Here is an 11,236-nt window from a genome sequence, read left to right on the forward strand (position 1 = left end):
AGGTCCCCGCTGTACTTCTGGTGCTCCAAAACTAGATGCAATAGGTAAAATAATCTTTCCATGTTGAAAATTGAAGCAAACAAGAGGAGAGCAGGGTACTCTATGAGGTGTTTTGGATTAGGCAGGAAATTAAGCTTTCCTATTTCATCATAGCAAACAGTAGAAGCAAACTTCTAAGAAGACTTGAAAGATGGTGGACAAAGGTGCTTGGGTGGATTTAAAATGTGACTAAATAGCTCTTGATGGTGTAGAAGTGCTGCTTCAGGCTGGATTTTCTGGAAGTTTGGGTGCTAGTCAGCCTTAACAAAGGAAAGTAAATATTTGGTCACAACTTACTTATGTCTTGATGCTCTCTATGGACTTGCTTTACAACTGCACCTGGAAGTCTGTGGCAGTCAGAAAGACATCTCTTTAGGGTTGGAAGAGACCTTTAGAGGCCATCTAGTCCAACCTTCCTGCCATGAGCAGGGACACCTTCCACCAAACCAGGTTGCTCAAAGCCTCATCCAACCTGGCCTAAAACACTTCCAAGGATGGTGCATCCACAAGTTCTCTGAGCAGCCTGTTCCAGAGTCTCACTATCCTCGCATTAAAGAATTTCTCCCTTGTGTAATCTGAATGTAGCCTCTTCATTTTAAAACCTTTACCCCTTGTCTTATCACTGTCTCCCCTGGTAAAACATCTCTCTATCCATGCTGTTCCCCTTTCTGTGTCACCTCCTTTGGTGAAAATTAGAAAGAGCAACCCTACAGTTTCAATGCACCAGGGTGCAGTAGCCTCTCAGAAATTATTTTCAAGTCCTCTAGACTCAACCTTGAAGTGCTAGAGTCTGTGCTAGGCATGGTGTCATTAGAAGATGCCTTCAATTATACTTTATCTCAGCAAGGGCTTGCAAAGGCTAGTGAACAGGTTCACTGCCCAGCTGCAGTGGGGACAGAGTCTCCCAGCAATGTGGGTAGAATCACAGAAATGTCAGTATTCAAAGGGACCTCTGGACATCACCTAGTGAATCACTAATTTAAAGCAAATACAAGCTGAGGTTTGCCTTTACCCTGCAGACAGCAGGTCTGGACATTGCTCATGAGGTATATGCTCATTCCAGAATTTGAAATGACAAGCTGTGGAAGCATGGACACACTTCCTGTTGTGAAGAAATAGAACATGGAGATGTAGGATGCTCATAGACACTTGTGGAAAGAGGCAACTGAATAAATGTGCTGCAAAGATTATGAAGCAGTCCCCCAAAGGAGAGCTCATACTGGCAAGCATATCCCTCTCAGTTACTGACTGTGGATTTGCTGAGCTGCTTCCCTGTCTGAGCCCAGTACAGATCAGTCACTCTATGCAGCCACAATGCCGCCCATAGCCCAATTTAAAACCTTTACATTTTTAAGGGTTAATCTGAATAAAGGACCCTTTCTTTTACTCAAAGCTCAGGCTGAGGATTGGGTCTGATATTCTGTCAGTGTAATGGAAGAATAGTACTGGGTTACGCTGGGTAGCTGGTAGATACTGCAGGACTTCTTTTAGGTTGGTCTTCAGGGAGCCATATAGCACAAAAGTTAATTATGTAAGACATTGTCATAGAAAACAGAGCATTCAGAAAAATTTTAAAGTATCTTTTCATTTTTTTCCCATGGTTTTTGGAATTTTAATTATTTTGGTTTTCATCCTTAAAGAAGAATGTAAGTTACATGAATTTCTGATGCTTTATTTAATTTTATTTTAGCTTTAAGATACAACTGTGCACAGATTATAGAATATGTTCCTTGGCACTGAAACATGACCAGAGAAGAATACAGATTAGCAGCTGCTAAGGATGCTTTAAAATGTCACCTTTTAATATCTGACCTCAAGGAAGGAACAAGTCAGCTCTTTGTTCACGGTGAAGCATAAGGCAGAGAAACCAAGGGATATTTTTGTGAGTAGATACTCAGTTTCATTATATGTTGGGTTTTATGAGTAGATTTCCCTCAACAGCTGCATTTTAAGTGTCTTTGAATTTGTGAGAGAGAACCATTAAAATAATAAAAGGAAATATGCCCCCAGTCCACCATTCTTCTGTTACCCCACCCATGAATGGACTGGGCATTCTTTTGAGTGATCATCCTTCTCCACCACTTTATAAGAGCAAGTGTCCTTGTTGAAAATGCTTTCACATTTCTCTTCATCGTAGTCGACTGGCATCATATAGCTGTGTTGGGAAAAGAAAGAGGTGATGAGACCAAGAAGTAAGCAGCTTCCACTTCAGGTGGTATCTGCACCTTTGATATGAAGAGGCTTTACTGAGGAGACTTTTGGGAGCAGAAAAGGGAACTTTCACAAAGCTCCCAGCTCAAATGTTACTTAGCCTGCTGTGTTAGCAGAATGAAGGGAGAGTTTCAGTTTTTCCGGTCTGATTTACACCCCAGGGATGTTTGTTGTGTTTATCTGTTATTCCAGTATCACTGCTTCGTCTCTTCTCCCACAGTATGGAACTAATATTGCATGAGTGGTTTGGTATCACTATAGGAAAAATTACAGATAATGTATCTTGAGCTGCTTCACAGAGGAAAGTGAGGCAATGTATGGCTTTGTGAAGATCTGGACTAGGATCAATAGAAATTTCTTAGAGTGTTCTCTCTTGAATCAATAACTTGCCTGATGTTTTATCCCCAAGAATAATTAAATTCTCTTTTTATTTTAAATCAATAATTATTTGTTAAACACGATCTCTATTTTTCAGAGGAATTTCTTGCATGTTCAGAGATGATGGTGTTGGATTAATGCATAACTTTGTGATAGGAAGTGAGTGAGAGAAGGGTTATGTTTATTTCTCAGGAACTCCTGTGTGAAGGGAAGTGGTTTGTGCTGTATCATGGCAGCAGAGAAAAAAACCCCACTGCTACTGTGAACTCACCTAGTGCAACAGCCAATTCCATCCCTGGAACAGGAGCAATCATTGCAGTTCTCGGTCCTCCATCTGGAACCAAATTCATGGACCTTTCCTTCCTCGTCAAGGCAGCCTGAAAATGTAGTGTATGAGCAGACTTCAGTGTCAGACCTATTGCACTAACAGCACTGTTGCATGTACAAAATGGGTGGGACCTTTGCTGGCTTTTTGCATTAATATCCCTATCTACCAAACACGGAGATTCCCCAACAGAGCAGGGCGTGCTATCCTAATGCATGGAGAAGAGAGACCTGTGTCCCTCTGTCTCCTGAGGTTCTTGGAAGCATGGGGTTTCCTGGAGTATTTCATCTTCAAGTATGGAATTTGAAGCACCCAGGAGGACAGCTAGACACAGACCTGGATAAAAAAAGACTTTGACTTTCTTATTAACCCCATGTCTTGTTGACTCCTCATTTAAAGCAAGACTACATCTGGCCAGAAAACTTTTCCCTGTCCTCAGCTGCAGGAAGAAAGCAAATATTGGGTGTAAAGTTCCTGTTCAACAGCCACAGAATAGACAATAGGCCTCCTAAATAACTGATCTGGAAAGCAGAATTTTATGAGAAAAGAACAAGAGAGAGTGTTGGGGCCTCTAGGTTGTGTCTTTGCCTATAAATGTTCTTTTCTCTGGCAATGTTAACTCACTTCTTCAAGTTGTAGCACCAGCTTTCCCAGGTAAAGCTGTATTTTAGACTACCTAGGGTTTTTTTGCATATTGGCACACATCAACTCTTGCAGTGTCCAAAAAATAGCATGCTTCTCTTTTGGGAACTTATTTTCCTGCAGCTCTCCTCATCTGTAGACTGACAGACTAGCTGTGTTCAGGAAGGGCAGATCCAGACTCAAGGGATACAGCCATTCTTCTTTTAAGTATTTGTTTTGGGATACAGAAACAGGACATGAGTAAATTGCATGTTTCTGAATATTGTCAATCTGTTTCCTGTTCCATACTGACTACACACGCTTACACACATGTGCTCTCCCTTCTCTGATTTCTAGATGTGATTCCATGGTAAAAATAAGAGTTACTACTTCTTGCAGATGGGTAAACTAAAACTATGCTACTTCCCTGGAAAAAGAACATTTGCAATTTGGTCTGTGTGAAGCTCATGGAATAACTTGTTCCTTTTATAGCATATTATAATAATGCTCTCCATACCCCATTTCCCTTTAATTCCTCTCCACTGTTTCTACTTATTTCTAAATTGTGATGAATTGCACAGAATGGACAAATCAAATCAAGCAGTGATTCTGATGATGTCTGTCAAGTTGAGGGCAGTTGACTTCTTACCTACAACCACACCATTGGACATCCCTGGCTTGAATGGCATAAGGGCACAAGAAGCATCAGACAATGGCATGCTGATGGCAAGAGCGAGAAGGCAGGCCACGATGGTGTTCTGAACAAGAAAACAGAATTCATACCAATCCTTCAGTAACTATTAAGATGCCTTGATAATAAATAACAGGAAAATACATTGTGGTTTCAAATTAAAATCCAATTGTCTACTGCAGTTTAGACACTTTAACATACTTTTCAGGAATACTAAACCATTTGTAGAAGTGGAGATAAAGCATCATATGGGAGGGGAAAAAATGTCTGTCTTTCCTAGTCGTTAAAATCAAGTACAGACTAGTAGGCCCAGATACTGTTTGTGGAAAATGTGTGTTCTATTCCTTTCCACTCTCCATTTATTTTTTTTTTTGTCTTTTTTTTTTTTCTCTGTAGAGTTGGTTGCTAACTATTTTTTCCACTAACCTCACTTAGAGTTGAAAAAATGTCTTTACTGCAGTCTGAAGAACTACAGAATGTTTCACACTAATATTGAAGGATTAGGAACAAGTGAAATAACTTAAGCTGAAGTTGAATACTCAAGACTTGGCCCTGTACCTTACTTGCAGGTGTCACTTACAACCTAGATAATCCTATATTCTGTGACCTTTGTTAGTGGGTTTTTTCTGAAAGTTCAGCTGAAGTTTCAGTATTAGTTTGGAATGTTTGAAGGGCTTCCTTTGGGGATATGAAGGAAATAAGTGCAAGAATTCTAAAATGGAATTAGCTGTGATTAATTAAGATTTATTGTGATTAAAGTTTTGGTAAGAGAAGAAAGGTAGACCAAGAATCACATACACATACTGTATGTATATGTGTTGTTTCAGACAGTGTAGGACTGGTGACTTCTGAAAAGAAGTCATTCCCAAGAGATGAGAGGAGGCAAATGTAACATTTTATTTTGCAGAAGAGAGATTAAAACCCAAAAAACTGCAACAGAGTGACAAAGGAATAAAAATCAAGGTACCTTTTTTTTTTGGAGTTCAGTGAAATGTTCAGATATTATCCAGACTTTTCACCCCAAATTCTTACCTGCATTCACCTCTGACTCTTGTTCTCATAACACAGAATTTATACGTTCTCCAAGTTTCTTAACATGTCAAGTACTGAGATAAATCCAACAGAAACTCCCTTAAAATCTATAGCAACATACCATGGTCTTTTACAGTACAAGATGTAAGGACTCACCATCCTTGCAGAATTATGAGACTTCCAGTAAGGAGATGGCTGGTGCAAAGCTCATCTTCTCAGAGACTTTATATAGAGAGGGAATTTGTGGTAACAGCCCTTGAGCAAACTGACCGTGCATATCTAGCACCAATGAAGTTTCTGCAAAATGACCTCATGGGGTGGACATTATTAGGATAAGGCAATTACATACAGGAAGAAAGATTTGTTTTAACAGACAGTGGAGAAATAGGTGTGGCTTTTGTGCCACAGTTGGGAGGCAGTTACAGGAAGCATTTTTCAAGGATAGAATGAATATTTACCACTTGCCCTGAGAAAACCATTAGAGACATGATGGTTGTCACTCACAACAAAATTACATGCTTAGTTTGAGCCATCTAGGGTTTAAAACATGGGTCCTAGATAATAATTTTCCTTGTTCAGCTTTCCATCATGTAGAAGATGCATATGCTCAGGTCCTCTCTTATGAAGAAAGAGGCATTATATATTTTATATCTTAATTCTTATAGCCAGTGAGAAACTATTCCTTTTCTGCAGAGACTGGATATGTCAGGGGAGACACGCTTTCCAACTGCTTAGGACAGTAATTTCATTGCAAAGAGGTGCAGTATGGTTCCATTTTGCTTAGCTTTCACATACTAGGTTCAAGTACTTCAAACTATGTGGCTCTTCTTGGTGATGAAGTCTTTCCCTTATTACCAGAGCTGCAGGGTTTGCAGTACCTGAACTAAGTACTCTGACTGCATAATTGTGGTGACTTCTTGTGTGGTTTTGGGAGTAGAGGCTGAACTCTAAGTTGGGTTGGATACTCCACACTTCTGCCCAACCCCAAGAGCTGAGAGGTAGCTCAGCAGGTCCATGAGAGAAGGCCAGAATTGGTGTGATGAAGGTCACAGTGAGACCACTACTGCCAGCAACATCTTAACTGCCTTTCAACTCAGTAAGCTGGTTGGGAAAATTGGTTTTTCTTCTGTTATTAGACCATCACTCTTCAGGATGACAGAAAAGAGATGAAGTGCTTGCAAGGTGTTTGATAAAGCTGTGGCAATCAGCCTGTCACTAGTAAATTAGACCTGGCAATGCTGATTTATGCCCTGCACTGAAATGAAGGATAAGTCATACCCTTGACTCCTAATCAGTGGACATGTCAGCCCTGGGGATTTCTTCATTGAAATCAAAAGAGTCCACATATTCACTTTGGATGTCTCAGAAATATGTGTGAAGCCAATTGAACAGCATCATTGTGGTTTGGGATATTGCTGGTGTTTGAGACCATGCTAATTTTCCAATTAAAGGAGAGGAGGAAAGGCATAGTAGGATGTTCAAGTATTAGACCCCAATCCTAGGCCAAAGCTGCCTTTTGTGTTGGTTGTAGTGAAGATGGAGGGAGTTCAGTCTCCCTTCTCACATCCTGCTCCTGTGCTGCCTGACCTAATTCATGTACATCAGGGCCTAAGGATGTGTCCTAGCTTTGCATGCTGGCTCTTTGTAACCTTTAGCTATTGAGAAATAACAATTTCCTCTAAGCTGACGATACTGTGGGAAGTAGCATGGGATCCTGCTCAAGGTATTGGCTCCTCCATGTCCTCAGAGGTCATCTGGAACAAATGTTCCACAATATTTTGGAATAAAAGGGCCATCAAATTGCACTGCATTTATTCTGTTAAAATTCCTGAGCCATTTAATTTTTCTTCTTGCATGTTATGTACTTGCCGTGCAGTTTTTGCTTGTCAGGCACCTTGCAGCAGTTCTTGTGAATAAGAATTATCAGTCACATGGAAATTTGTGATGCTGCAGATGTTCTGGAGTAAAACTTATGGGATTTGTTATAGCCAAAATGAAAAAAGGACAACTTTCTGGGTTGATGCTGAGTAACAAAGAATGCACTCATTGCTCAACTATGAAACAACGAAACATCCCACCAACATGCTTGTGTATTTCTCAACTTTCCAGGCTGCCCATCTGCTCCCACTGCAGGACCTCCCCCTGTTTTCTAGGTGCAAGCCATGCAGAGAGCTAGGCAAGCTATGGAGGGAACTAGCAAACAGTTTTCTTGGGACCACAGCAGTGACCTGCCTAAGCCTGGGCCGTGTTAAGGGACAATGAAGAAGCCTTTTGCATGGTCTGTGAATTCAGAGGAAATCTAACAAAATGCTGTGGTGCTGAAACCACTCACAACAGCAAACTCTATGGGGATAGTCTGCTCATGTACTGATTATTTGGGTCATTTGTGACCCACATAACATCACATTTCTTCATGTTGTTCATGTATAGGATGATGGGTGCCTTGCTTGGGTAGGGAACAGGTTTCTCTAACAGTTGTAGCTCTGTTGAAATCTTATATTTGCTTCCCAACTGGATAATGCCTTACTAAAAACATTACAAGAATATCATTGCTCTGCCCACTTCTGTGCCTCCTTTCCACTTATTCTGATGGATAGAGTATCCTCTTCCTTCCTAAGGGAAGAGTCTTTCCCTCTAAGAGAAAAGTCTTGGAGACTTTGTTCAAGATTTACCTTGCTATTTCTTCAGCTGGAGTTTCTGGTTACAGTTTACTTATAACAACAGAGATAATCAGAGTAATGTAAGATGACCAACTCATTTTTTTCCTGTGTGTTTTGGTGCAAGGCAATCACCAGAGAGAAATACAGCATGATTTCAGAGCAGTAATGCTATTAAAATAGCCCAGTAAACCACCTAATATCTGTGGACAGCTCAGAGAGGTGCACTAAAATGAAAGCAGTCTAAGAACCTTGCATTTTAGGCCAGCATTTCAGTGCCGCTCTCACATTCTTGAGAGGGATCAGCTCTCTGTGTGGGAGAGTAAGTGCAGAACACATTACAGCAGTTTGTGTATCCAGTCATTTAAGCCAGTAGGTTGATTATTACCCCTATAGAGAGGTGAAAAACCAGAGGGAGCATGAAGAATTTCAGCTCACAGATCATAAGTAAACGTGATTTTACAAACAAACCCTTCTTGACATTAAATTGACAGTGCTACATATAATGTACTTTGGCTTTACTCTATTCAAGTCTGTCACATTTGTGTGTGAGAAAGGACAACCATCTTAAGGAAAGGCACACAGCAACAATACTAAAATATACAGTGCACTGTTTACGCAAGAACATATTGTAAAGGTGGTAGAAGGGTGTTTTATCTTGGCGAAGACACTTTCTTAAGCCTGAGGTTCATATACCCATAAACTTCAAAGCCTAGGCCCTCAGATCCCTCCCAGGACAGGAGTTATCAAAGAATTGTATTAATTTTATATCCTTCTGCACCACATCATAGTCACAGTGCTCTTTGTTGAAAACTACTTTACATTTATTTTTGTTGAAAGCAATAGGAATATGAAAGCTGCCAGTGGTAAAGCGAAAGTAAATGTTAGCTTGAGAGCTTTCACTAGCTCTGTGGCATGGGTGAGAAAAGGCTCTCTTGTGCCCTTACAAACCCATTCATTCTCAGCAATGGAAAGCTGTGCTCATCCTACAAGCAATGATGGTAATAAGAAGTTCAGACTTACAGGGCACAGCAATCCATTCCACGTTCACTGCAGTTGCATCTGTAGCACTCCTCTGTCCTCTCAATGTGCCCAAAGGGATACAGTTTTCCATTCAGCATACAGCCTGCATAAGACAGCAGCAAAACACAGCATGTTCTTTAAGCCTCCACATAAAGGTTGAAGAGTTTCACAATTATTTGGGCCTTTCTGAAAATGTAATTCCAGCCAATAGTAAAGTGCAAGGAATTGGGTTTTACTCTCTCAACTCCTGAATGAGCCTCATGTGCTGGAATAGCAATAACAACCTGCCACCAATTGCAATAATATTGCTGCAGCCCAGGGAAAGACTTTGTTTTCCCCCTACTTTTGGCAACTTGCTGCTGGAGCCCCCTACTTGTGTTTTTCCAATGTCTTGCCCCACTCTCGTATTTGGAGCCCTTCCTTGGCAGCTCCACATAGAGCCAAGCTACCACAGAGCAAGCAGGTCAGAGGAACTTCCATGGTTCTACCTCTAGGGCCTCCCTGGAATCTGAGGCACCCCAAAGCAGAAAGCATCACACAGGGTCACTATACTGCCCATCACAACAAGTAAAGGCAGAAATCTCTTGTGTGGAGAGAAAGAAGCAAATGGTAATTTCTCCCCTGTTTATGAATCAACATATATTATAGAAACTACTGCCTCCTCTGTAGAACCCATGCTGTTCCTGAGATGCTCATCAAAAGTGGCTCTTGATGTCTGGGCCTTTGGGATAATGGGAGCACAAATTACAGGAAAACCAGGCCATAGGACTTTGTTGGTCTATTTATCATTACCTAACTATTGATTCAATTCTGCAAACACCTTTGGAGGCCTGAGGAGATAGAACAGGATACAATTTGAGGGATCAAAAGTGAAGAACAGGAAAATAAACATGGATAAAATATACTCTTCTTTGCAAAATGACAATATTTTAAACTGCACTTCACACTGATAAGTTTAAAAAACAAGGTCCTAAATGTTTGCAAAACTTTGAATGTTTTCACAAACATTTCTGAGGAAAGGATAACAGCTAGTGAAAGCCTAAGATATATCTGTACAGTTTCTTGCAAAGAATTACAATACAAAGAACAAAATTCACAGTAACCTTCACAGAGGTGTCCTCCTGTCTTTGCATCTTACAGGTCTGAAATATAATATAGACACATTTAAAATGGGTAACTAGATGATTCTCTGAAATGCTCTCCTTTTGCAGTTCTAAAGCAAATACCTATTTACATCCCCACTATGAAAAAATCCCAAACCAATCTAAACTTTTGATTTACCATTGTGGAATGCTTGGCTTCCAAAGAGCTCTGTGGTTCCAGAGAAAGCTTCAGCTTTCTTTATGTGGAATCAGAGAGCAAATATTTTATGGTGACTTTATGTTGTGCAATTCATGTCTAGGTGGAGGGAAAAAAGCCTGCTCAATGCAAATGCAGCTGTTTTGTAATATCCAAAGAAATCTCTGAAGTTTTTCCAGCTGGCAATGAGAAAATGTTTGGTTTTGTAGAGCACTGGCCTGGGTAAATTGTTGAGGCCAGAATTTCATATTCCTTGGAAGCATTATGATTAGGAAAAATGCCTTTCTGATGGAATACAAGTATTGATAGCTAAGCTGTAGACAGTATTATCCAGCTAGGTGATTTTTAGGTGGGGTAGGAATGCACACAAAATCCTTTCTGCTATCAGTGGGCTGGAACATGCTGAGTAGTGCATTAAGTATTAATAGCAAATGGAGCTTTTGCCAGATCTTTGCATACTCATGGCTGGTGCCGTGGTGTGCACTGCAAGATAACCAAAGGTACTGGGAACAAAACCTCTTAACATGGAGACCTTAGCTGAAGCTGGATCCCACTACAGCATCTCTCCTTCTCTTCCTCCAAAATAAGATTGAGGAAAATAAACTGATTTACATAAATTTTAGACAAAATCTTTCCTCATTTCATTTGTGAGCTTTGCTGGAAAAAAAAATTGGACTTCTGAAATACTTCAATGTCATATGGCATAGTTCTAGGCTACTACAACTGGATATTAATCTTGATGTCTGTACCTCTCAATGCTTCAAATTAAAAAGTATTCCATTAGGCAGCTCCAAATTTTGTTATTCATTAAATTCTTCATTTTTGTAAATAAAATTTAAATAAACCCATAAGTTCTGAAAACCAAATTTTCTCAAGAGACAGTTCTGAGACCTACTTATGGAGGAAGTTGTTGATCTCCATTCTCAAAATATCACTTCCCTAAGAAGCTGTGGTTGTTTT

General features: G+C 40.2%; 1 protein-coding gene and 1 pseudogene across 2 annotated transcripts; both read right to left on the reverse strand.

The window, feature by feature from the left end:
• Positions 1 to 1,695: 1,695 nt before the first annotated feature.
• Positions 1,696 to 5,594, reverse strand: LOC111945262 (beta-microseminoprotein-like). The gene is made up of 4 exons (XM_023947945.2): positions 5,454 to 5,594; positions 4,224 to 4,332; positions 2,900 to 3,005; positions 1,696 to 2,194 (listed from the first exon to the last, which is right to left on the reverse strand). The coding sequence occupies exons 1-4, from the start codon at positions 5,454 to 5,456 to the stop codon at positions 2,065 to 2,067; spliced, it is 348 nt and encodes a 115-aa protein (XP_023803713.2). The 5' UTR covers positions 5,457 to 5,594; the 3' UTR covers positions 1,696 to 2,064.
• A 3,017-nt stretch (positions 5,595 to 8,611) lies between these two features.
• On the reverse strand, positions 8,612 to 10,328 carry LOC111931128 (beta-microseminoprotein pseudogene; annotated as a pseudogene). The gene is made up of 3 exons (XR_015290068.1): positions 10,259 to 10,328; positions 8,978 to 9,080; positions 8,612 to 8,811 (listed from the first exon to the last, which is right to left on the reverse strand). The product of XR_015290068.1 is annotated as a beta-microseminoprotein pseudogene (transcript).
• Positions 10,329 to 11,236: the final 908 nt, after the last annotated feature.

Source organism: Cyanistes caeruleus, chromosome 8 (genome assembly GCF_971803275.1).
Source record: "Cyanistes caeruleus chromosome 8, bCyaCae1.hap1.1, whole genome shotgun sequence".
In the NCBI taxonomy this organism is placed as follows: Eukaryota; Metazoa; Chordata; class Aves; order Passeriformes; family Paridae; genus Cyanistes; species Cyanistes caeruleus.